Genomic DNA, 14,547 nt, shown 5'->3' with positions numbered 1-14,547 from the left:
CACAAAAAGGGTTGTACTCTCCGAAATTTCCCGAATGACTCACTTGGGTTGGTAGTACCAGTTGTATTAAAAGCAAAAATGATTCTACAAGACATATGTAACAAAAATACTGATTGGGATGAGCTAATACCGTCACATCTACATGATAAATACATAAATTTTCGCAACCAATTGCAATTTATGGATCATGTAAAAGTTCAAAGGTGGCTTTTCTACACTTCAACCAAACCACTTGAACTTCATGAGTTCTGTGACACTTCAGATAGAGCATATGCCGGATGTAAATTTATTTCGACCATGATATGAATTGATCAACTTTTGGAATATATCAGGGAACTGCACTTTTTAGCGGGCCTGTTTTACATTTTTGCCCATTTTGAAGAAGATATTCAACCGATTTACTTGAAATTTCATATATGACCTCCGGTCAACCCTCCGCAAAACCTCCTAACTTTTGAAAGAAATCAGGTGTCAGCAACTGGACGTTTACTACGGGCCAAATATACATTTCTTTCTTTAAATACAATTTCTTCTCTTTAAATACAATGCATATTTAAAGAGAAATAATCAACCGATTTCATTGAAATTTAATATTTAAATTCTTCGTATTAAAACAATGAACATATAAATTTTTTGGAAAGATCAGGGCTCGAAAACTGATCTGCGGGCCGATTTTACATTTTTCACCATATGAACGCAACGAATTGATGGAAATTTAATATTTGAGTTCTGGTTGTTACCGAAATTAAATGGCGAGCATTCCAGGGAATACGGGTAGCATAAAGCGAATTTCTATCCAAATTTACATTTTTTAGGTATGTTAACTATAAATATGTTAACTACTTACTAATGTCCCAAAAATTGGAAAGAAGTGCTCTGTGCTGATGTGCTGACACATCAAATTTTTTGTTTTTAAATTCGAATATTTTATTTATGTTATCTGAAAATTTTCTATAAATAATACAAAAATTTACTTTTGTTCTTATTTTTGGCAAATCACTTTTACACCTCTCTTTGATACCGTATTATAAGTATCTTATAAATAAACACGTAAAAAGTTTCAGTCGGTATAAACCGATTGAATTATACCCTGCACCTTTCGTTTGAATAGCAATTACTCGAAGCTGTGAAACCATTCTATAGAAACATCACGTATATATCCGACCTATAATTGGACACCCGACTGCCAAGTTTCATGAATCTGACTTTATAATTTTTCCAAATATTTAAAATTAGCTTTTGGAGTTGTATGGCAAGTACCTGAACCTGTCAAGCAATTCCACTAAAACTTCACAAATATATCTGAACTATAATTGGACACACAACTGCCAAGTTTCATGAATCTGACTTTATTATTTTTCCAAATATTCCACCAAAACTTCAGAAATATGACTGACTTATAATTGGACATACGACTGCCAAGTCTCATGAATCTGGCTTTATTATTTTTTCAAATATTTAAAATTAGCCTCTGGAGTTGTATGTCAGGTACCCGAAGCTGTCAAGCAATTCCACTAAAACTTCAGAAATATATTTGACCTATAATTGGACACATAACTGCTAAGTTTCATGAATCTGACTTTATTATTTTTCCGAATATAGAAAATTTGCTTTTGGAGTTGTATGGCAGCCACTCGAACCGGTGTAGCTATCCCATTAAAATTTTTAGAGCATGTGTAGAATATAATTGGACACATGTGGGCAAAATTTTATATTTACAGCTTTGACAATTTTTGAAATATTTAAAATAAACTCTTTGGGTTGTATGGCAGCTACCCGAACTCGTTAACCGAATTAGTCCAATTACAATAGGGTTCGTCCTTGGTACAAAAGAAACAACTTGTGAAAGTTTGGTGTCGATTGCATTATTGGTTTTTGAGTTATCGTGCGATCGGGCGGACGGACGGACGGACGGACATATCTAAATCAGCGCAGAATTTTACGCTGAGCAAGAATATATATATATGTCCATACCGCAGATGACTCCTTCAAGTAGTTACAAACTCCATACCAAAGTTAATATACCCTTCGGCCTTCACGAAGTGCAGGGTATAAAAACTGACAATGTTACTTTTTCGTAAAAATTTTTTCATTTTTTTTCACTCCAAATATAGTTAATTTCTTCAAAATTAAACATTTTTCTTTTCTAAAGCCAGCTTGATATTTCGTTAACATTTGATTACTTTTTAATCATTAATCTTTTATTAATTATTACTTATAAATAATTTATATGTACTCTAAATTAATGAAATCATTCTCTAACATTTTTAATTTATATAGTTTTTCTGGGGTTCAAAATTAGAATTAACAAAGCTTTTTTCCAATCATCACGGAGGATTTCTTTTTCCTATACCTTATAATATAAATTGAATAAATTGAATAAGATTAAAATTTATATTTTTAACCATATCATAATGTGCAAGATCTTGACTAGGGAACCTTACTTTACATTCATTGTGAAGTATTGTGTATACAAAAAGGTAGGTTATGTGATGGCACCAAATTTTGGATGTCGTCCTTTCGGTGGGAAAGTACTTCTGCATAGTAACGTACAGAAGTGTAAATAAAGTATTTTTAGCAACCCGTCGGTCTGTGTGTGAACGCGTTTATCTCAAGTTTGGCTGAACCGATTTAACTGAAATTTTGTATGTAAGTTTATTTCGACAATGTCACAGATTGATAAATTTTTGGGATATATCATGCGTCTTAGATTTTTTTTAATATTCGATATTAAAAAAAAACTAAGAAAAATAAACAGTAAATATTAATAACCTAAAATAATTAATATATAAATAAAAACTACGGCAGGCTAGTCACCTACCTAGTTAAACCCTATGACGCTATGAAACTAGTGCATAAGAAATCATGCACTAGCCCTATGCTCCTTCTAGGAGGGAACAAAGGAAAAAAAAAAAAAAAAAAAAAAAAAAAATCATGCGTCAGGAACTGTACTTTTTAGCCGGCCTGTTCTGCATTTTTGATCATTTTGAAGAAAATATTCAACAGATATATTTCATACATAAGTTTCATTCGATGGTACGCGAAAATCCTAACTTTTGGAAGAAATCAGGTATCAGCAACTTTACGTTCACTACGGGCCAAATATTAATTTTTGCGTATATAAAGAAAAATAATCAACCGATTTCAATAAAATTTAATATTTAAATTCGAGGTAATGAATCTATAAATTTTTTGAAAAGAGCATGGCTCGGAAACATATCTGGGACCGATTTTACATGTTTTATCACATATACGGAACGAACTGAAGGCACTTCTTGAAATTTAATATTTGAGTTCTCGTTATTACAAGAAGTTACCGACGAACTTTTCGAATGAAACTCCGCTAAGAGCAAAATTCAAATTTTTCTAGGTATGTTAACTGAAAGGTTATTAGTGCCCTTAAAACTTTAAAGAAGTTTTTAAAACGTGTTTCCAAAATCTTCTGGAATCCTTTTACTAATCTAGACAACATACGTTGCGGTCGGTTATGTGCTGACCACATCAGATTTTTTCTAATGAAAAAGATTTATTATGAATTTATTTTTGTACTAATTAAAGGAATGATCATAATTAGATGAATGTGAGATATAATAAACATTTTCTTTTAATTTTTCAAAAATTTTTTTTGCTATTATTATTTTCATCATTTTTTATTATCGTTGCAACTAGATTCGATTACTTTTTGTCATTAGTTGATCTTCCGTCTTTAATTTTTAGCAGACCTTACTTGCAGTAATTTTACTGCTGCTAGAATTCTGATAAAATTTATTGTCTTTTTGTCTAGTTTATTTTACTTCTTTTTCCAAAGAAGAAATGGCATGTTTAACTGCGTCAATATTCGAATTTGTAATTTTGTTAGCATGGCATTCATTCAATTTAAGTTCATTTAAGTCTTGTTTGGCATATTTGGAACGTTTCTAAATGCTGTTGTTTCTTCAATGTATTTAATAGAAAAGTTTAAATCATACCACCTCCTTTTACATTGGTTTTGGAACTTCTTTATTAAAATTTATGATTTTTTATTTATTTTTTGATTTCTCCAAAAGAAAAATTTTAAGAAAATTCAAACAATCGTGTGAAATGATTAGTTATGATTTTGTGGGAATTATGCACATACATTAATTTATCATATAAATTTTACTGTAACTAAAAAATTTAAAACTGTATATACATATATGTATACTTAATAAAATGATAATAAACTACAATAATGCATGAACATTATTCATATTATTCAAATCATGTGCTATTGAAAGTGATAATTTAAATACATTTCTCAATTAGTGAACTTATATATGTATTACTTAAACATGGTGCCTACTGTTCCAGTTTCTTTTGATTATTAATCAGATCTCATCAATAATATTGCGTTTTATTTTAATACATCTCAAAATTTTTTGTACATATATACATATGTATACATCTACGCAGCATGAAACCTCAATTTTCGATTAATGTTTATTAAATACAAAATAAAATAAACATAATAAAGCATTCCATCATATAAAAGTAACATATTTATGACACTTAGCTATTTGGAGTTTAATAACAGTATTATCGTATTACGTCCATATTTTGTAGTAACTACGAAAATCGAGTTTATATTAAATTAGAAAGTATTGACAAAATGTAAAAAATATAATAGGGTCAAACCAATGTTTTGCGAAACAGCACATCTTAAAAAGTGAAAATTTTGATTTTAAAAACAATCTATTACATCATTTAAATTACTTTCCTTGATATACCAAAATCTTGGATAGCTATTCATATATGCTATACGTAGCAAAAAAAAAATAAAAATCTGATGTGGTCAGCACATAACCGACCGCATTGTGTATTGTCTAGTTAAATGAAAGTGTTACAGAATATTATAAAAATGTCTGTTAAATACTTCTTTCCAATTTTTAACACATTAGTAAGCTTATAGTTAACATACTTAGAAAAATGTAAATTTGGCTCTTAGTAGTGTTTCGCTTTGTGCTAAATGAATTCCCTGAAATGCTCGCCAGTTAGTTTCGGTAACAATCAGAACTCAAATATCAAATTTCAAGAAATTCCATCAATTTGTACTGTGGATATGGTGAAAAATGTAAAATCGGCCCGCAAATCAGTTCTCGAGCCCTGATCTTTCCAAAAAGGTTATATGTTCATTGCTTTAATATGAGGAATTCATATATTAAATTTCAATGAAATCGGTTGATTATATCTCTTTATATACACAAAAATGTATATTTGGCCCGTAGTAAACGTCTAGTTGCCGATGCCTGATTTCTTCCAAAACATAGGAATTTATTTTTGCGGACGGTCGAGCTGAGCTTATATATAAAATTTCAAGTAAATCGGTTGAATATTTTCTTCAAAATGTTCAAAAATGTAAAACAGGCAGGCTAAAAAGTGCAGTTCCCAAGGCCTGATATATACCAAAAGTTGATCGATCCGTACCATGGTGGAAACAAACTTACATATAAAATTTCATCAAAATCGGTTCAGCCGAACTTGAGATACACGCGTGCACACACAGACCGACAGACCGACAGGTTGCTAAAAATAGTTTATTTACACTTCCCTACTATGGAGAAGTACGTTCCCACCGAAAACTCGATATGCAAAATTTGTTGCCATCACATAACCTACCTATTGTTTACACAATACGGTCGGTAATAAAGCTAACATATAAAGAGAGTGTCTTCGACCAGTAAAAATGTTGCTTTTCATATTGCCAACTCTAAAAAACACATATAAAATAGAAGAAAATACACAAAAAGTTATGGGAAATTGAAAAAAGCTTTGATGAAAAATATTTAAAATATTAAAACTATTCATATATATTTAAAATATTTAAAATATTATTATTTATCTTTGAAATATGTATTTATTGTAATTTATATGTATTATTTAAAAAAATAATTGCATAAACTTAAATAGGAAGGTAAAGGATTGTACTAAAGATGATATAAATTATTTAAAATAAAAAAGGTAATAAAGTAAATTATATTACAATTAATTATATTACAGATTATACAAACCAAATCATATTAAATGAAAGTAAAAAGAAAAAGAAAGGTAACATACATGCGAAGAAATTATTGACCGGAAAATTGCATAAATTTCATTAAACTTTGACGAACACATTTTTTCCTTATATTTAGTGTTGATATAAATATGATAATTTTTTTAAATTTAATATTAAAAATTATATTAATTATGAAATATTAAAAAAAAAATTTATTCACTACGAGTATATCCAATTTATTCACACAATCAATATTTTCTTTCAATTTTGTACTCGTACTATGGCCACACTTTTTGAATTTAGAGAAACACAAAATACAAACCACTTTTGCTTTTACGTATATTTTTAAATATACGTAAAAAAACTACTTTTAGTGGATTTGTCGGTTTGTGTGTGCAATCGTCCATCTAAACCGATTTTGATTAAATCTTATGTGTGAGTTTATTATGGCTATGGCACGGATTGATCAACTTTTGGAATATATCAGACCTTCATTGAAATTTAATATTTAAATTCAAGATGTTAAAACAATGAATCTATAAATTTTTTTGAAAGAACAGGGCTCGGAAACCAGATTGGGTTCCGATTTCACATTTTTTACCATATCTGCGGAACGGATTGATAAAATTTCTTGAAATTTAATATTCGGAATTTTGGAATAAACCATCGACTTTTTGGCTGTTTATTAAGGTAGCTGTTAGAATAATATAGAATTTTCCAAAACTTTTCTATAAATTAATATAAAGTTTCAATTTTGACATGTGAAAACTTCTTTATATTTTACTTTTCTCTGTAAGAAGTAAATTACATCGATAAGGTAAACTGAACTACTTAAAGTGTTTGTATCATTTGTATGTTTTTAAATTATAAATTAAGTTGATGCGGTTGAAATATATTTTTAATAGAGTTATGCACATTATGAACCTCAAAAAAGAAACATGTGAACAATATTTATAAAATTAACATGATTCGGATTGCATAAAGCTAAACAATTGATAAAACTGTTTAATTCCAAAAAAGTCAGATAGTTTATATTGAATCTACTAAAATAATATAAATCACTCTTGGACGTCGACATACATTTAATAATCAAATTTTCATGAAAATGAGAGAGCCGTAATCGTAAAAAACCCGTGGTGATTAAAGCTCTCTTCGTACAAAATAATTTTTCGAGCCTTAGAAAAGTTTTGATTATGTTTTGATAAGCAACTTTCATCTTTTGTTTAGATTTCAAATGTATAACACACATAATTGGAAGAAAATTTGCTTGTGTAAGGCCAAATTGATCTTTTTTTTAGAATTTTCAAGGATATATCTCTTTTAATCACGATCACGCAGTGTACACACATGCCACTAAGGTCCGTTGTGTTCTTATGAATGTTTTAAAAATATTCTATCAAAGGCCTGAGGAGTTTTTGAAATTGGATCCTTAGTTTCGGAGAAATCGAAGAACAAAAGTAAAACCTAAAATTAAACGAAACAATTTCTAAACTCATACGGACTTTCCAAACTGTTACCATTGCTGAACTTCTTTGAAAAAAGATTTTGGGAAATGCTTGACAATATTTCAAAATGGCCCAATGTTTCGACTTGAAGCTTAAAATGCTCTTTCGAGCATCTTACTATGTATAGATATCGCTCTGAACTTAGTTTTGTTTTTCTCAAAAATTTGTTTTAAAATTGAGACACAGGTCCTAGTTTTCCGTCAAACTTGAAGTATCTTCGCCTTTTTTATTTAGTTTGTTGTTTGGCAATAGAATAACTTTTCAAAGTATTCAATATCCGCCATAGTTCCATTCCCATAGTGAAGCAAAACAGTTGTGTCATTCAGTTTTATTTCAATATTTACGGTTTAGGAGAAATTTTTGGTCCTTTATAAGTTTTACAAATTATTATTTTTAATTTTTCAAGTACACTTTACAAAATGTTTACTTAATCCATACTTTTTCATTTAGAATGAAGATAAACTTATATGACCTTTGTATTTTTAAAGATGATTGGCTATTTGCTGTTAATTTCAATTTTTGTAAATGTAGGACACTACAAATAATTTACTTTTTTACCACTAATACAAAAATCTCGCTATTTCATTCTTTCAGTAAATCGATTAGCAATTTTTGTAATAGTGTATGAAAAATTAAAGTTACGTTTGCGTAAATTTTTAGGAAAAGTTTACATAACTAGTACACAGAGTTTTGTAGCAATTTTTTTTTGCAGGAAAAAAAATGGAAAATCGGAAACTTCTCTTGAGGAACAGCTAAAATTACTGACATGTGATATTGAAGATTCCAATGAAGAAATACAACAAATTAAAAATAGCTATGGCTGTGAGTTCGTAGAGCTTGAAAATACTTGTGATGAAAATATATGTGGAGCATCTTTTTCAGCAGTTTATAATAAAGCTTATATTTCGGATACATATATTCCATGTTCGTCTGCAGATAAATCGAATTGCGAAAGGAATCATGAGGATATTATTTTAGAACAGCCTGTTCTTATGAATGCAGATGTAAGTAAAAAATTTTAATTGTATGAAAAATGTTACTTTCTTACGTTTGTGAACGAAATTTCAATAAAAGAATGAATGAATAAAAAATTTTCCGTAACACAAAAATCCTGTTGTGCAATAATATTGATTAAAGTTATTCAATTTATCAATTTTATCAGAATCTGTCATACTTTCATTAATAAATTTATTAGCTGATCTACTATTGTTGTTCGTAACTACTTCTTTTATGACTCGCCAGGTTTTTCTAGAATCAAAAAATTATTGAAAATATACCGTACATCTGCCCATTGTAGAAAATTAATAGACTACTTATATCTTTTTTCTTTAACTTGACAGAGCTTTGCCAAACAAGCAAGTTTCAACAACTAATTTTCGTATTCCAATAATACCTTGCTTGTTTTAAATATATTTTAGTTTTAAAACTGGTTATTTTAAATATATTATTTTTTCATTTAAAAAGATTTGAATTTTTATTGTGTTTCAGTTAAGATCTCCCATAATAGTAATTTCTCACCATGCGATGTCGTGAAATTCCCCACAAGTTTTGTTTCCACAAGTTAATAATTTTTCTTATTAGCACTTTTCCAAAAATTTTTTGAAAAAAAGTGCATATTAGTTTCACTCTGTCCGTCCGTCCGTCCGTCCGACCGTCCGTCCGTCCGTCCGTCCGTCCGTCCGTCCGTCCGTCCGTCCGTCCGTCCGTCCGTCCGTCCGTCCGTCCGTCCGTCCGTCCGTCCGTCCGTCCGTCCGTCCGTCCGTCCGTCCGTCTGTCCGTGTGTCTGTTTACAAAACTTCTACATTTTTAAAGATAGAAAGCTGAAATTTAATACGTACATAGATCTTCACTAGAAACTTATTTTTTTAGAACAAAATTTTTACCTATCTCCCCCCCTCTAGAAGTTATACCCCCCCAAAGCCACAAAAATGGCCTATTTTAACTATTTGTTGCAATGAAACCATAAGCATTTTTGAAATTTTGCAAACGCAGAAAGGCTGTGGCTTGCTTCCCCTACCGCGGTATACTATAGCTAAACTTTAGAAAAACAAAATGGCCATTCAAATTTACCGTTATCTACAGTCCTTTTTTACCAAATTTTTGATGTCGTTTTTCTTCTAGACCCCAGCATGTAGAAGCTTGAAATTAGGGGCTTTTAGACATTAACATATAGTTCATTTCGTTAGAAGAAAATTTTTTTCTATCTCCACCCCCTCTCAAGTTATGGCCTCTTAAAATTTGTAAAATTTGCATTTTCGACACCTTATATTTCTGAAACCGCAAGCTTTTTCAAATTTCTATAAACGCAAAATGTTAACGGTAAATTCCATGATATTAAAAAATATAATTATTTTTCTTAACTCACACAAGTAACCCTTAAAATCGAGCATTATGTTAACCCCTGCTTATATTAATTTTTGCTTTATTTCAAAGACTGCATAAATCGTTCATCCTAAATATATGCAATCCTACAAATAGTTTTGTATATGAATGAAAAAAATTTTAATAGTGTGATAGGTATACATACTCGTAGACTGTATTTAAAAGCAGAATTTTCACTTGTTGAAGGGAAAAGTGCTACAATACAAACCATTGGTTTGACCCAACTTTATTTTGTAAAAGCATTCACTTTTTAACTTCGTTAATCGCATGGTGAGGAGTTACTATTATTGGAGGTGTTATCTGAGGCACAAAAAAAATATTAAATACTTTTCAAATGAAAAAAGTAATATAATTACCTGTAACTAAAAAACTTTCGTAAAATTTTTCACAATTTCCGAGTTCTTCATCGACGCTAAAATCTGAATGTCTATCGTCCAAGTCAAACTCATATTTAAAAAATGCTTTTTTTTATTTAACAAAATATGTCAATGGCTTTAATATATTTCGTATTTATTCAATAATACTAACATTTAGATCTTTCTTCATCAAAAATTTCTCCACCGATTCTGGATAAAAGAATGTGAAATTGAAGTTAAATTGAACTTGAATCATTGTCACGTGATGACACCATAGCATAACAACAATTTCAAACATGTACAACAAAATGTATACTCTGTCGGACTGTTACTATTATGTGGTATACAATACTATTTCTATACACGTGCGACACAATAAACGTTACGAAATTTAATATGTTGTTTATTAACGTACGACAAAATAATTGCTTAAATTGAAAATGCTATTTTCATATAAAATTTTTGTTGTACATCTACAAATTTGGCATATACAACAGAATAACGCAAGTTCAATGTACTCATCTGTCATTTACGACAAAAAAATGCAAAAATATCTCAGGAACCAAAAGACCTAGGACCGCGAGAGTGACAGGGATGCATAGAGCTTCAAAAATTATTAAAGATGGCATTTTTAACTCTTTTTTTTGTCATTTTGCGTTGTAATTGTTTTACTTCGAAATACCTCGGAAAAAAGTTTCAGTTTAGTAGAATGATACCTTTTTTTTTATTTACAATTTTTATTTTTATAATTTTACACATATTTTTGAATATGTTTGGTTAGGAAAGTAAATAAATAAATTTAAAATTTATGGAAATTCGCTTAACCCACAACAACCCTCAAACGGATATCATATTTTTTAAATATAAACGGATATTTTGAATAACAGACAGGCACATAATATAAAAATCTGATGTGTTCAGCAACATAACCGACCGCATTGTATATTGTCTAGATTAGTAAGAATATTCTAGAAGATTATGAAAATGCGTTTTTAACACTTCTTTACAATTTTAAGGACACTAATAAGCTTTCAGTTAACATACATACCTAGAAAAACGTGAATTTGGTTCTTAGTAGAGTTTCATTTTGTGCCGTCTGAATTATACCAAAAGCTCGTCAGTAACTTTTGATAATAACCAGAACTCAAATATTGAATTTTAAAACCCTCCATCAGTTCGTTCCCTAGATATGGTAAAAAATGTAATAGGTCCTCAGATTAGTTTCTAAGCCCTGATTCACCCAAAAGATTTATAAATTCATTGTTTTAACACCTCGAATTTAAATATTAAATTTCAATGAAATCGGTTGATTATTTCTCTTTACATACGTAAACATTTATATTTGACCCGTAGTACACGTCCAGTTGCTGACACCTGATTGCTTTCAAAAGTTAGCAGGTTTCGCATGTGGTTATATATGAAATTTCAAGTAAATCTGTTGAATATTTTCTAAAAAATGATCAAAAATGTAAAACAGGCGCACTGAATCCAGTTCCCCAGGCATGATATATCCCAAAAGTTGATCAATCCGTGCAACAGTCGAAATAAACTTACATATAAAGTTTCATCAAAATTAGTTCAGCCGAACTTGAGATTTACGCGTGCACACACAGACTGACAGACCGACAGTTTGCTAAAAATAGTTTATTTACATTTCTCTACTATGGAGAAGTGTGTTCCCACCAAAAACTCGACATCCAAAATTTGGTGCCATCACATTACCTACCTTATTGTATAAAAAGTTTATTTCTTTGAAATCAAAGGCTGCAACTTTTGTATTAGAAAAAAATTAAATATTGTTTAAAAAATAATATATATGTACGAGTATGTATGTTTTATGTATATTTTGCCATGAATCAGAAATACTTTTAAAATGTAAAAGGAAAGAAAAACCAATTTATATAAATCATAAGGTAAATAGCTACCTTTTTAATTAAACTGAAAGTGTATCACTTGTTATCAATGCGCCTAATATTATTTCATGCAATTATATGTAAATAATTTTCCATAGCATGTTCATTTTGTAGCGAATATCACACTATTTTGGGTTACTTTGAGATCGTAAGAATTCTGAGCTGCTTAGTCTTGAGAATCTTTTTGCGATTCTTAGGAAGTTTTGCAAATCTTAAAAACGTAGACTAGGCAAACGGAAGCACAAACGGTCAGTTGTATATAGTTGTGAATAAAATATGATTGTTTAAGAATTATAAATTAAATAAAGTTGGGTCAAACCAATAGTTTGTATTGTAGCACTTTTCCCTTCAACAATTCGTGAAAATACTGCTTTTAAACACAGCATAGTATATCTACGATACTATTAAAAATATTTTCATTCATACTTATGCGAAACTTTTTCTAGGATTGCATATATATATGATGAACGGTTTATGCCATCCTTGAAAAAAAGCAAAAATTTATTTAAAGAGGTTAGTTAAGAAAAATAATTATATTTTTTAATGTCATGGAATTTATCGTATTTAGATTTCTGCGTTTATAGAGATTTGAAAAAGCTTGCGGTTTCGAAAATATAAGGCGTCGAAAAATCAAATTTTACAAATTTCAAGACCCGATAACTTGAGAGGATGTGGAAATGGCAAAAATTTTCTTCTAACGAAATTAGCTATTTATTAGTGTCTAAAAGCTGTTAAAATTTGGGACATCTTGTATCGTTTTTTTAATTTAAAATTTTTTTTGTTACAGGAGACTCTTCTTTCTGCCGCACCGGATATTGCTCTTGAAATGCATATACCCATCAATGAAGTTCAATATCAGCAGGCTACATACCGTAACAATGAGCATAAAAGATTTTTATCAACATTCGTTCCATTGACATCTTGCATGGCAGGACAAAAAGATGATCTACCATACTGCACTATTGAAGAATATAAGGAAAATAAACCCGATGATCAAACGAATAAACAAAACTTCAATAAAACATCAAATTTCAATAACGATGGAAATTCTAAAGTCGCCCCAGATGTTATAGTGGGAACTCCTGGCCTCGAGCAACAGCTCTTAAGTCAAATTGCCAAATATGAAGTCACACAAAAAAAGAAAACACAAAACAAGAATCAAAAATTATCTTCAAGTAATAATTCAGATGACGATGAGCAAAGCGATTACGGATTTAATAAAAGGCCTTCTGTCAAAGGCATTAAAACAAAATATAAGACAGACACGACGAAAAACAATAAAGACTCAGAAAAGGTAAATAAAAACTCAATAATTTTACCACGTGGTTTTAAATAAAATTTAGTAAGTTTCTTAAAATATATAAACTGCCAAAAAAGTTTTTACGAAAACTGAGCTCGAGTATGCAGAGGTATTTTTAAAGGGTTAAAGGCAATCAAATTGAGAAAGCTCTTTTTGATAAATATCCGTAACACCTTCAAAGCTGTTGAAAAGGCAAAAGCCATAATATTATGCGGCCCACCGACTTAAAAGACTTTAAATTGCGTATGCCTCAACAATTACTGTTCTGAAAATCACTTCTTTCGAACAAGATCTGCCAATGCAACCGTTCCGAATATACTTTCCTCAAGTTGCTGATAGTTGCAAATTTACCTTTTATAGCTACAAGCCAATCTTAAGATGGTGTACTCCATGAGTTGTGCTCAGCCAGTTGGCAACTTGAAGTGGCTGAGTCATGTGTGTATAGTTTTAAATTAGTTCCAAATCCAGGAACTGCCACAATTTCATCAATTTTTCCACAAATCTGTTCCCAGGAAGACTTCTTTGCATGCTCAGCTTTCAGTAAGGTTACAGCTAAAACCTCTTGCCAGATTATGTCTATAAACCTGTATCAAGTTCGCTCAAAAAATAAATTATAAAAATGACAGTTGCGATAACGCTTGTTTCCGAAAATCATTTAAGCTACTTTTAATTAAGTTTATTTATAGTCGCTATAAAACAGCTTGTTGTTTGCCGCTAAAGTAAGCAGACCTTTCCCCGCAAATCAGAATTATGTCTTCTCTTTCCTTACTGATGTTTTTTTTAACTCAAATATTTCTATTATTGATTTCATGGGTAAGAATTTGAAATGGTCCTGGGAATCCCGGTGCAACGTTTGCCACAGGTTTATTAGTGAGGCCCCTAAGTTTTGCTGATTATCGGAATGGGTCGTATAACATACTAATTCAGCCCCGGGCGAATTTAGAAATGAAAAGATTCAAAATGTGCATGGAAACGGTTTGTCTTTTGGCTTCAAGCCTCATTTGGGAATAAGTTGTGATCCTCATTGAATTCAATCAGCTCCTACTCCACAACAAAGTAATATCGTAGGAGAAGAATT

At 30.2% G+C, this 14,547-nt stretch overlaps 1 protein-coding gene across 1 annotated transcript in view; it reads left to right on the top strand.

Moving 5' to 3' along the window:
* Positions 1–14,547, top strand: part of LOC129615637 (uncharacterized) — a 61,511-nt gene that overhangs the window by 29,606 nt on the left and 17,358 nt on the right. The window contains exons 6-7 of the mRNA XM_055530950.1: positions 8,231–8,522; positions 12,957–13,463. Coding sequence (XP_055386925.1) covers positions 8,231–8,522; positions 12,957–13,463 — 799 coding nt within the window. The remainder of the gene's footprint in view (positions 1–8,230; positions 8,523–12,956; positions 13,464–14,547) is intronic.

The sequence above is a fragment of the Condylostylus longicornis genome, unplaced genomic scaffold (genome assembly GCF_029603195.1).
Source record: "Condylostylus longicornis isolate FDR11 unplaced genomic scaffold, ASM2960319v2 ptg000140l, whole genome shotgun sequence".
Taxonomy (NCBI): Eukaryota; Metazoa; Arthropoda; class Insecta; order Diptera; family Dolichopodidae; genus Condylostylus; species Condylostylus longicornis.
Note: the sequence above shows the minus strand (reverse complement) of the source record. Positions and strands in the feature narration are given on the sequence as shown.